The sequence below is a fragment of the Pholis gunnellus genome (assembly GCF_910591455.1).
Source record: "Pholis gunnellus genome assembly, chromosome: 15".
NCBI classification, from domain to species: domain Eukaryota; kingdom Metazoa; phylum Chordata; class Actinopteri; order Perciformes; family Pholidae; genus Pholis; species Pholis gunnellus.
In genome coordinates this window covers 14,851,696-14,864,598 of record NC_136542.1, presented here as the reverse complement: position 1 = coordinate 14,864,598, position 12,903 = coordinate 14,851,696, and the positions used below count along the sequence as shown (strand labels likewise).

At 45.6% G+C, this 12,903-nt stretch overlaps 1 protein-coding gene across 1 annotated transcript; it reads right to left on the bottom strand.

The window, feature by feature from the left end:
- Positions 1 to 7,297: 7,297 nt before the first annotated feature.
- Positions 7,298 to 12,445, bottom strand: erich1 (glutamate rich 1). Its single transcript, XM_079175116.1, has 6 exons — positions 12,159 to 12,445; positions 11,799 to 11,939; positions 11,536 to 11,682; positions 9,525 to 9,914; positions 8,841 to 9,035; positions 7,298 to 7,485 (listed from the first exon to the last, which is right to left on the bottom strand). Exons 1-6 carry the CDS (start codon positions 12,175 to 12,177, stop codon positions 7,385 to 7,387), a joined length of 993 nt encoding a protein of 330 aa, XP_079031242.1. The 5' UTR covers positions 12,178 to 12,445; the 3' UTR covers positions 7,298 to 7,384.
- Positions 12,446 to 12,903: the final 458 nt, after the last annotated feature.

The following is a 12,903-nucleotide window of genomic DNA, read 5'->3' as shown; positions in this document are numbered from 1 at the left end:
AGTCGTAACTTGCTAATTTAATTCGACGTTACTCATCAAATAATACATTCACTAAAATACTAAATACATTCTCTCAAAAGGCTTGTATATGTTTTTAAAAAACTAAAAGATTCAGATTTTGTCATATTATGTGTGGGGCCAAATCATTTTGATTTAGATACGAAGAATTGTGACTAACTTTTCATTATGCGTCGTATAACAGCTATGCCGGAGTATACTCTTAACACTCTTAACACTTAAATTGTCTCTTTTTCTTGTAATGAAAAATGTAACGTCTTGGCTTATTGTGTAAAATCTGTAAGGATGGCATAGGCCAATGAATCCTGACTCCATTGCAGGGGACAATACTAAGAAATCTGGTTGGAGCAAGATACATGTTCACAAATAAAATGTGTAAATAAACAATGGCACATATTTGTACATTGTATACTTGATGAAGTCTGAAGCATCAATATCAGTGTCCGCAACTGCTCTTTGGATAAACCGCCCCTTTATAATAATGTGAATGTCAAGATATGTAGGATTCAGAAAAGCTTTACCCTAAAAACGAGGATAACCCATCAAGTGAAACCTGTGTCCTACATCTGAAGTCTAAAATTTACACTGAATGATTCAACTGTTACAAAGTTGTAAAATCAGCGTCTAACCTCTTTAAGCCTAATTACAGCAAAACAGCATGAATTTCTCACTTTGACTAAAAACACATTTATTTGTCGGTACAAAAAGCACAACTTCATCGCACAGCACAGTACAAAAACCACCAGACCCACAGGTGTGACTAAGTGCAACAGTAGAGCATCATGTTTGCCAAATGCTTTTATTTTGTAAATTTCTTCCAACATCTTTTCATTAAATATTCATTGTATTGCTAACAGAACAAATCTCTCCATTAATGGGCACAGCCGACGTCGAGTTTGTAGACCTTTACAGATTAAAATGAACGAGCACTGATGTGTGACACCCACACAACAAGCTAACAGGTTTAATACTGTGCCTCCAAACATTCCCTGTGTTTTAGTCCAACAGCAAACGTCTTCTCAGATAATCGTTTGTTTTTTTTTGGCAGCGCACTGTCTTGGCAGTTCCCCCTCACAAACTGTACGGTGCTGATTGAAACAGGAAGTTTGCTGCAGTGAGGAGGCAAGCTCTCTCTCTCTCTCTCTCTCTCTCCCTCGCCCTCTGATTGAGATCAATAGGTTTCCACAGTGCTCTGTGCTCACTGTGCACCACTGCAGTAAAGAGAGAGAATCCATCAAAAGCAGCAAGGTGCATTACACAACCTCCAGTCCCCCGCCCACGTTGATTTAACACTCATGGAAGTGCAATGACTGAAAATGACTATAAAAGGCAGTTTCTCGCCAGCGTGACGGATACTTTAAGACTCCGATTTTAGAATATGGTGTCATGTATCTGATTGCGTACATTTTATTTTAATGTAATTCTTTTCTCTCGTTTCATATAGTGACAGAATATCCTGTTGTTGTGAAGCCGTCACAACCCCATTATGAAATACTTAATGGGTGTCGGTCTCTGTCCGGAGCAAGGCGACCTATTGTTTGTTCAGTGACTGATGCCAGTTGGAGCCATTAGCCTCCTTTGCTGAGTGGATTACGACTATTTTGTTGGTGACCTGCCGCGCCGGCCTTCTGGAGGGCCTCTGCTTGGGCTCTAAAAACTCCCAACAACTGCCCGCTGGTCCAATTTGGCAGACGGACAAGGATGGCTCTTAAACAATGAAAAACGGATTACAAGGTCCGGCTGACCGCTTAATTGATGAAAAACGCAACTTTCTCACCGCCCTCCTTTTTTACAGCTTTCCATTATACTTCGATACTTCCTCCTCCTCCTCCTGTCTCCACTGCTCGCGGAGAAATAAAACTCCCCCTTTTATGGCTTGTGGCCGTCACACTTTAAGACGTGTAACACAAAACTAACTGCATTCAGTATATTTTTTGTTTATATTCTTAGTCAAATGAAGAGGCTGTACACATAAAGACAGTATCACCCTGTGCTGTCCATAAGGCACAGCGCGCATTCTCAACCACACTCAGTGTCTCGCCAAATCTCAAGTCCCTTTTCACTGCTACAGTTTTTTGGTGTAAACATAAATGGAAACACCAATCCCATAATGAATAAATCCATGTATGGCAGTGGGCTGAAGGGTGGACACTGCAGGGGGAATGGTACAAAGTTGGGATGCACAGGGACTGTCTGCCTCTCTCGGGTCCTTGTCTCTAATACCAGATTAGGTGAAGTAATATGTGTGCCAAGGAATGATTTTCCACCTGGGTTAATCCCCCCTCTAGAGGACAAAGGTTTATCCAGGAGGAATCGCCATGCTGCCTTGCCTGCCTGCCACCCGCGGTGTCCCAGCGAGGTAAATTAGGAGTCATGAACCAGTATTTGTGTGTTGTTTACGTCAGGTTTTCATATCAAATGTACCTAATTTTATTCTATCAAAAGAAGTGCTTTCAGTCTGCAAAACTGCCTCGCCGCTCTCTGCTCTCTCTCTCACCACTTTGACCAATCCCTTGGAGGATTTAACTTTCCCTGGACACAGGAAGCACCGGTCATCGATTCAGCCACAAAGCCAACCCGTGTCTTCCCTCCGCCGTCTCTTGATTGACAGCCGGTGCCAGACCACGCCAGCAAAACGCCACGGCTTGTTGATGGACGGCACCTGCTTCTCCTCAGAGGAAATCAATTGAAGTCATGGGCGGGAAGGGGGGGGGGGGTGCTCAAGCACTTACACATGGCTGGGGAGGGAGGATGACAGCGAGAGAGAGAGAGAGAGAGTTGCCAACCATCTGTGTACAGAGGGGCACTGCCAAGCGCCAGTCCCTTTTTTACGCCAGTGCCTCAAAAAGACACACAATGTCTCCAAATGAAACATGTTGGCTCCTTTAAGCCACATTCAGCCTCAGCGTAATCAAATCATTCAAATTGCTTCGTTCCCTCTCGGTGCATTAAAGACTCTAATATTAGTGAGTAATTGATACCATCCGATAGCTTTACAACTATTTTTACATGCGTTGCACAGAATTCATTATAACTCTACGACATCCGACGGTGGAGGTCAAATATCCACTCTTGCGCAGCTTCAGAGAGCACACGGGCCACACCTGGGGCCATCATAGCTACAATCTTAGCCGTGCACAAGTGTAGTTACTGGAGCTCAACCTAGGACGTTGGACAATCTATATCCAACCTATCGTCGAAAGGTTGTTATTTCACGGGAACTCTCTGGCCCACAAAGGACGGGGGTGGGATCTCCTGGCAGGCACCGCCCCGGCGGTTGAGATCCAGGAAGGGCATCCTCTGGGCTGCTGTGCACACCATGCTGGCGTCCGTGTGCGTGCCGACCCACTGCAGCACGCGGGCGGAGGGCCGGTGGTAGAGGGCCAACTGCCTGGAGCTGTAGCCACACATCCCGATCCCCAGGGCCCCCAGCAGCATAGCCATGCCCGGCATGCTCCTCTCGGCTGGGGGCGTCACAGACACATTGTGGTAGGCCTGGGTCTGAGAGGAGAGGATGAAACGTGATCAGAGGAATGTTTGATTTCCTAAGTATTATGCGGGTATGAACGATCAGAGCAGTCTGGAAATAACACACCTTCCTGGCAAACAACTACCGAAGAGCTGTGATTTGCTAATGTGTTAAATATATGCATGGGTGCAGATCAATTTCAGGCCGCTTCGGCACAGTAGGAGATTGTGCCCTGCAGCCACCCCCCCTGCTTCAAAACATTTGTCCGCATCATCTGACTGAGCTTCAATATGTTCAACCCCCCCCCCCCCCAGTCCCACAGAGATTAAAAACTCATCTTCTCTCATTTACCAAATCGCAGTCTATCTCTTTTGACAAACAAAAGGCTCGTCTATTTTGCGATACGGGCAATTTCCTCAGTGGGCCCTTGACAATTATAAAGCGCAAAGAGGAGCAAATAATAGAAACCTCGTAGTTTCAAATGGAGCCGTGTCACAGGCAGTTAGGAAGCCATTCCCGTAGCTCACTCGCCCGGTTCCCATTTCCATTTACAACGCAATGGACCGTCACAGGCTTGCATTTCTCCATTGTTTGCGATAAACACCACCAAAAAGGTGATTGTGTTTTGTGAGCTAAAACAAAAGGCATACTGGAACAGAAGCCTGGAACAGAAGCCTGGAACGAACGCGTAGTTGAGGACGGTGTGTGTATATGATATGATATGTGATAGTACTGTACTTCATCATCTTGTCACAACAATCCGTTGAGACACTCGACTGAGTAAATCGCTGCATAATGGCAGCACGAGGCTCAGCGAAACCAACTTGCGGTGTGCAGTAAACTTCTGTGCGAGCCCATAAAACCAGCACCTTGCAAACACTTCATTACATCAACGGCTGCTCTCAGAATTGTCAAAGTTACTTCATCTGCCGTTTCCTTCTAGTCCTTAAGGGCCAGTAGAGACGGAGAATCCCAGGCATTGAGAGGACTTGTTTTAAAGGTCTTAAATCACAACAAGTTGCTTGATGCAGAAAAATTTCAATACAGTGCAATCCACTTCTGCTTATAAGATCATTGGCAGGCCACGTCCAATGACTCAGCGCTTTATGTTCCTGCTATCCCGGCACTAAGGACAGCTTTAGTGTCACTATGCATCTAAGAGTGAAAATCACAGCGCATCAAAACATTCTTTTCTTGATACAGTATCTACTTGACCCGAAGTCTTGTTCACCTTTACAACAAAGTATCATTGAAAAGATCCAAACTAGTGTCACTTTGTTTTGTGAATAAAACCGCTCACACTCACCTGCAGCAGCCGGATGTAGCCCGGAGTCAGTCTTGGGACTCGAATGAAAAACATTTCTGGAGCGTTCCGCGACGGTCCTCCTGTTAAATCAGTAACGAGTTGAAAGGTCAGATAACACTCGGCTCTCTCCTTCTCAAGCTCCTCTTCCTGGACGCCCAGGACGGGAAACCCAGCGACAGCGGGCCTGTCCGGGTCTGCGCTTGGACACTTCCAACCTGTGCTCGGCTATCTGGGTGCGGGACAAGCCTGCCCAGCCCTTATAACGTGTCCTTCCTGTCCTCCCACAGCAGGCTATCTGCAGGTGGTGTGTCTAATAGGATTACAGGAGCTGGCACACAGGGACAAAGAAGTGCATCTAAGCAGAAGGGAGGTTGAATGGAGCGTAGGGCTGTGTGACACTTTTACATCACAGTATACCGACTTGTAGTGGAAATCACAAGTTGCTATTGTTTTACAAATTTCTGTTGTGGAAACTAATGAATGCAAGCAAATTGTAATTTACAAAAAACAGTTAATAGATTTTTTACATTTGGTGTATAATGTATGCAGAGCTTTGTCTCATGCATACATTTACCACATTGAGGTGTTGATGTACACCATTTGGAAGCACATAACGGGATAATAGGATGATTTTGATGAAAATTATGAATGAGATCTTTACTCACGCAGGTAGCATCAAGTGTAACTGATTTCTGACGTCAGCAGTTCCTTTTATAGCTTCATACAGAGGGCCCAGCCCCAAGTCATTCGAAATCGGAGCCACTGGAATCCATTTGAATCTGCCAAGCCGTTTGATTTGGATGTTTTTCTGTTGATGTTGAGAATGGCTTCTCCTGCCATGTCAGCAGATTTCTTTAAGCTTTAATATCCTTCGTAGCCTCGGGGTCCTGGACTGAGGTCCTATAATGAGGTAGCTGTGCTGATAAGGTCTCCCTCTCGCTGGAAGAGAGGAATTCTCTCCAGTGTGAGCAGCCAGCAATGACCTTCTTCTCATCTCTGGTAATAGGACCAAACTCTGCCTCCCAGCTCATGCATCCATGAATACTGTCAAACTCTGGCAGTAATGCCGCAAAGTCATGACGCCACTGAAACTTGTGACGCCTGCTGGGTTTTATGTAGAAAAGGGAAAGCATAAAGGCGTTTAAAGTAAAGACCACTAATGACTTCAATGCCTCTGTAGGTTCATCACTACGAGCGAACCTTCTCATTGTCACATTGTCATTTGATATCTCAAAATTGTACAAATATTGATTGCAGCCGCTCTGACCAGAGTTGCTCATCCTGCGGGGGGGGGACATGAGTGTCTGTGCCAAATGTTGTGCCTATCCATCCAGTAGAAGTTGAGATGTTTTACTGAACTTGTTGGTGGTGCTAGAGGCAATGTCAGGCAAAATCATGAGCATTCATGCTCTGTGAATGTCTTCACCAAGTTTAATGGCAATCCATCCAATAGTTAGTATATTTCAGTCTGGATCAAAGTTGTGATGGGAACAGACAGACAGACCGACATGTCACATTGCTAAGAAAAGTCAATTAAAAGCACCAATGAGCACCTTTATATCCATGTTATATAATGTTAGGCAACGTGCTCTTTGCCCTTGTTGTCTCTGCCGGCTAACGTCTGCACAACAGGCCCCTGAGCTTCCACCAGACACCACCTGGTGCGTCCGTCCATGAACAGAGGCCACAGATGGTCCTCATGCCAATTGTTCATCACTATAATTCTACACACACACACACTTAGAGATGTGTGTTACAGTGTACTGGTGCGTCCTACTTCTGGAACGACAACGCTCGCTCAGGTCATCATCACAAACTCTGACCTTTTCCTGATCTCATCCCTTTGGCACTGAGTCACGGGCAAATGTATTAGAATAGATTACCTGGGAAGTAGACGGGTATAGTGTGGAAGGTTAAGCTGCCGACTCCCCGGGTGGTCCTTGTTCCCAAGGTCCATCAACAACAATCCAGGCTGCTATATTGAGCGTAGAGTTAGATAAGGGCGGCGACAACAAGTAGGTTAAGTACAACCAGCGTTGCATCTCTTAAGACTATTACTTAACCCAGTGCAGTAAGGTGAAACAGCATACTTGGAAAAAAGGCATGTGGAATAGTATCTTGGTCAGAGATTGATTGGTGGTGAGTGTACTGTAGATAATGGAGGAGCTATTAGGTGAACTGCCCGGGTTTAAATGTCAGAGCATCTGCAAAATAAATACCGGAGCTCTGGTAGAGCTGACATTTGCTTCTCTGGCAACTAGAATGTTCGTTAAATGTTGGAAACATGGAGGTAAGTAACAGCTTGGTTCGATAACGACAACTTAAAGCTCACTCGTGTCGCGCAGAAGGATCTGCCAAACTCTGTGTTAACCGGTTTCGTTCTTGTACAATATAAGACATGCCAATTGATCAGACAAGGGCACAGATCAAATGGAAAAAATAATTTAATAATACAAACATGTCATGCAAGCATCATGTTATGGTCCAACATTGTAGAAGTGCAGCATATAAAAAGTACAACATTTCAATACGTGATGGAGCGCAATGGAAATAATCATTCGGTGGCGTCTCCGTGTCGGTGAGTCACCCTCTCATGGGTGCACCGTACAAAGCCCCGTCTTCTTGTCTCCCTGCATGGGAAGAATGTCTGTGATCCAGTATTGGAACAGTGAAGCGACTGCAGCGGTTTCTTCTAAAACGCAAAGAGACAAAGAGCGACATTTCAGTTAGAGCTGACAACACCAGAGGAACAGTCAGTGTTTTCACCAAGCGTTCAAATGTACTTCTAACCTCTCTGCATGTCGACATTCAACCTAACGCTGTCTGTCTCCCACCAGAGACGGAATATTTATTTGACTTATTCTGGAACACACAGAGTTAAATTCAGTGAATCTTTTCAGAACCCAAAAATGGACGGTATAAAAGGGGGACCGGTCAAGCCAATGTCATTTACGAGATGTACTCCAGGGTGCGGTAAAATATGCTCAAAAGAAAATCTGCAGTCAATCGATTGCCGCAACAAGGGCAGACGGGGGAGCGGAGCTTCAGTGAAGAACTTTAAAAAGGCACGCCGCTCCGCAGGCTCCTGGATTAGCTCCTGCGGACGATGTGGGTTACATTAAAAAATACAGACCGCTGCCTTTTATCGAGGTGGATGTTGGCTCAAACATATCAAATAATTTAAACATTGTCACACTGCGGCGAAGCATCGGTGTGAAGTCAAACTACAGCAAGAATGCCGGTGCCCTTCAACTAAAATGATAAAGCTAGCACAGGTGAGTTAAAGGGAAACTTTTCACAAAGTTTCCTTGACAATGAAGCATTTACAAGCGTGACTCATACAATGTGAGGCGGGTGGGGGGGGGCAGGGGGTTGAAAAGCTTTCAGGCAGCCGTGGAGCAGGTGCATGGAGAGGATAGGCACAACTAAGGCAGGCTACATTGTGGGCTTTTTTCTTTTTTTACAGTGTTGTCTCAGCGACGGGCACAAGCGGCACTTTGGGGGCCACCGATAAGGCGCTGGCCTGAATCGCCTGACTGGTCTCTCTCTAGCTCCGCCTCTCCCGCTCCCTCTCCCACATAAACACTTGTGTGTGTGTGTGTGCGTGACAGCAGCAAAGTCCCCGCTGATCCTATTATGCAGCCAGCTAGACGACCATGCAAACGCACAGACACACATGCACGGGTGAAAATAGTGACCGGGGGGTGTGGGTGGGGGCGGCAAGACGAGCAAGTCGAAGCATGTTCGTTCACTCACAGTGGAGGTCACACAGGGACCTGCTGTAATGTCGCAAAATGAAAAGGCGGATGAAGGCAAGTAAGAGCAGGTTTACTCACGGAGAACAATAAATAAGAATTCAAGGGCAAGCAGGAACAGACAGAGGCATGTGTTGACCTGCAGGGACAGGCCAGTGAGGTACCCGGAGCAGTGTGGACAGCGATGAACATGGAGCATGGAGCGGCACCAACAACAGCGATCCCATCAGTTTCGCCCTTTCCATAACTATTTATTATTTTGGACGTTTGGCCCGATCGACGCGCCACTGACCTGCAGTCATAGGAGAAGTGTTGAGGAGCTCCCCCAGTGCCTTTTCCAGTTCGTCCGCCTGTTGCTGCTGAACGAAGGCCTTGAGGCCGTGGAGCCGCTTCAGGACAGAGGGGGGCCGGCATCCGCTGGCTACGTCCCTCAGAAGCTTATTCACAGTCTCGGACAGGAGGGGGCGCTCGCCTGCACGCAGAGAGGCTGCAGAAGCAAAGTTGTTACTTTTATAATATCTGAAGCGTTGTAAAATGTGTAATAGTAAGCCTATCTTGGCTTTGGTTGCATTTGAAATAAATGTTCAATAAATCAAAGCTGTTCACAATATTTACTGATCGGCACTCGGACTTCTGGCAACTACAGAATGCTCACGCACCATCTCCATCTAGTTCAGCAATTTGAGCTTTCACCCTTTCATCCAATTACTGGTGCTCTGTTTTTAACTTCTCTTCTGAAGAGAAATTGAATTCGGTTCAACAGTTGTCATTGACACGTTTTCAGCATTTGGCAGAGTTTAATTATGTGTTCGTAAACTACATCTTAGAAAGCCATCAGCTGTGTTCATCATAGCACCCAAAATAAATACAAAATAAGCCAAAATAAAAGCTGCAGCAATGGCTACCAGATTTTGCACAGAGAATGCACGAAACTGTCTGATCCTAAAAGGCGAGCCTCGCTCTGATCAATACTTACAATCTGACAAATAGATTTGCATTGTTGTCCAGAGGAAGTCTGACACCTCAGCAGCTCTCCTCTCGTTATCTTCCTCCTTCTCTTCCTCCTCCTCCTCCTCTTTCCGGTATGTGAACTCCAGCGCAGTGGCCCGGGGCATCAGACCCATGGCGAGCAGCTTCTCTTTGTGCCGTTTCTTCTTCAGCTTCCTCTTCTTGTTCCTGCTCACTCGCTCTCCTCCCTCGTCCGCGGGCGCCGGACTCTGACCCGTGCGGCACTCACTCACTAGAGCTGCTCCATCTTTCCCAGAGTCTTGGTGGAGGGCTGGTTTCCTTCTCCTTCTCTTCCTTTTTCTTCTCTGTTCTTCTCCCTCTTTATCTTGTTCTTCGTTGCTATCATGGACACTCTCGTCTGTGGGCAACAGGATCCAAAAACAAACCCCCTCTTGATTAGTTTAGAAACATTGTTAAATTGAACTGCTCCATATGCACCTCTGCTGTTGAGCAAAATCATTGTGTTCACAGCTGATCCCACTAATTAGATACTCCGTCTTTATAGCGGATTGCATTCTAATCAGCCGGTGTGCTGCTTACTGATTGAAAATAAAACCTGCTGAATCGTGACCTCATATGGAGCAAACCAAGGACCAAAGGTGGTTAACAAAAGAACAATAGAATCAGTAAACTGCATGTGTGCCGTTAGTCGGTGCCTCTTCAGAGAGTATCAGACAAAATCCTCGATTCAGTCTTTCTTAATTCTTTCTCTATGCACAATGGAATCTACGTCTCCCATGCTGAATTGTAACAATTTCTTCTATTTCAAATCCGGCATCCAGCACTCTGATAAAAGACCAAATAAAAACGGGGCAAACGGGGCAGGCTACGCATTAGCTTTTTTCCCCCATACACACACTCACACACGCAGACAAAAGTAGCACAACAATAAATGTTATTAGTGTTAAGGCTCTCTTCTGTTAAGAGGTCAAAGGAACCAGCTCCTATAGAATTCTGAGTGACCCTCCGTGAGTAACGAACTGGCTCTCAGCCTGAGACGGTGGAACTTTTTCCGACTTAGTCTATCATGGATTTTGGTGACAACAAACTGAGTATCAATGAAGTAAAAGGTGAAAATTAACTTGATCTTCCTGTCATTTGTTATTCATCTGATGTGCCATCTGAAGAGCACTGTACCATTTGCAGCGGTCATGCGAGTGCGTTCAAAATGAACCAAATGATCTCATATCAATGTGTGCGTTCAAGCCGAAATGCACTTCTTAAACAGCCATATCTGTCATCATTGGGATCAAAGAAGTACACATGATGTTTTGTCATGATAACTTAAGAGACGGTAGTTCATAATAAAGCATTGTCCCTGGTTGGTAAACGAATACCCAGCAGCAGCGTACAGCAGGTAGAGTAACACGGATTGCAATTACCATCGAGGGTCATTTCCCACTAAATGTAAAACACGTTCAATTGAGGCGCCGTTAGGCAGACGAGTGCAATTAATCAAACTTGACCGTATCGTTTATTCTAGTGGTCACAGTGAGTGACGCTGCACCGTCTCAGCCAACAAATCTGTTGTATTTCGTTAAAGTAAAGCCGAAGCCTGTCGGGTAAATGGAGGTCTGCATTAAGGAAGATGATGAGCACACGTGTAATGGGTCTGATCATTCCACCGGTTCATGACAAGAGAAAGTGCAGACGGACCGCAGACAAAATAAGCAGCCTTGAAATGATGCATTCAACTGCAGCTTGGACAAGTTGTACAAGTTTACTCTGACAAACAACACAGATTAAAGTGAAAATAGCCACGGATAAAACACCGTCTGTGGTGCATTCCAGTTCTCCCCAGTTCAGAAACACAATTGATCATCGCCGCTTGTTTCCGTTAACTTGAGTGGCAGAGCCAACCGAGAAGAGTGACTTTAACACATGAGAGGGCCAGCCTGGAGAAGCCCCATGCAGTAAATCTCTCCTGGCTTCATGGTGCACCGCACAAGTCCATAAACGTAAGATTACGGTCGTCTTACCAGCTGTGTCCTCTGCACTATTTATGTTTTCTAACTGGGGGAGTGTGACGGATTTCCCCGAATCGGTCTTGTGGTCTGCAGGAGGAGGTAGGACTGTGTACATCCGCCTGACCGGATTGGCTGCACTCTGTGTTGCTCCTGCATCTCCTGAGACAGACATGGCAAATAATAAAACCTCAATGCATGTGGAAGAGCAGCAGAGTGGTATTTTTTTTCCAGACATAGTACGTGTCCGAGATGCAAGATGTGAAATGTGATCTCACCAATGGCAGTGTCCTGTTGAGAGGCTTTTCTTTTCACATGGGTGGTTCTGGATAGAGCATCTACTATGCCTGGTGGGCTGGCTTCCTGCTCCTGTGTGGGAGCTGCAGGGTAAAGCTTCTGGAGTACTTTGGACTGAAATACTAAGTGACATAAGAAAAAAAGGACACACAACACCTGTTAATCTGATACATTGTACTTGTAATATATCGTCTTAAACCTCAAGCCAAAATCAGTTCAGTCAGTTCGAGCACGTGCATTTGTTTACAACATGGCTAACTTTAGCTTCGTTAGCTAACTGGTTACAGATTAATTTTTTCTAAGAGATTAATAATGTTGTCGACGACGCAGGTGAAGCTCACCTTCTTTCCTACGTGCCATATTGACATATCTGTGTCTGCGTGGAGGCGGAGAGGACGGAAACTTAATGCAACATGTGTCTATAGCTAATGAGCTAGCAAGCTAGCTAGCTATCCAGCCTGCTAGCTTTTACAATGAGCTCGATTCATAACAGATGCACAACATCAGACACCGGTGAACTAGTTTAGCTGCTCAGCGGGTTGTGTTTAAATAGCTAAAGGAATGGCTAGTGTTAACTATACTTTAAACAAGCATGTCGGCTACGATTGCCAAAGTGCGACAATGCTCGGACTCCTCCAGCTGCATAAGACCAGCCCACAGACTGACTGCGTGCAGGAGGAAGACCTCACGCGCCGATTCACATTCAAAATAACGTCAATTTCATGAAACCATAGTTGTCAGAAAAGACACGTACTCCGTATATTATACATGAATATATACTTTTAATCAGCTGAATCCATTCTTCAAATCGGCATACAAAGCAGCCTGGTCCAATTAATAGCTTTCGTTGGAACTGCTCGACCAATGTGATGGAAAATACAGATAAGTATACAACTTACTGAAGCAAATAGCTTCACTATACTAAATAGCGTCACTTTTGCATGCGTGTCTGCCTCGCAGGGAATAGTCATTCCCAAGTTTATTTTTGCCAACTTTCTGTCATGGGAGTGCGATGCATCAGACTCGAGCTCCCCACGTGTTTGGATCCTGTAACAACAGCGGTTTTGGGGCGTGCGCACACCGAGC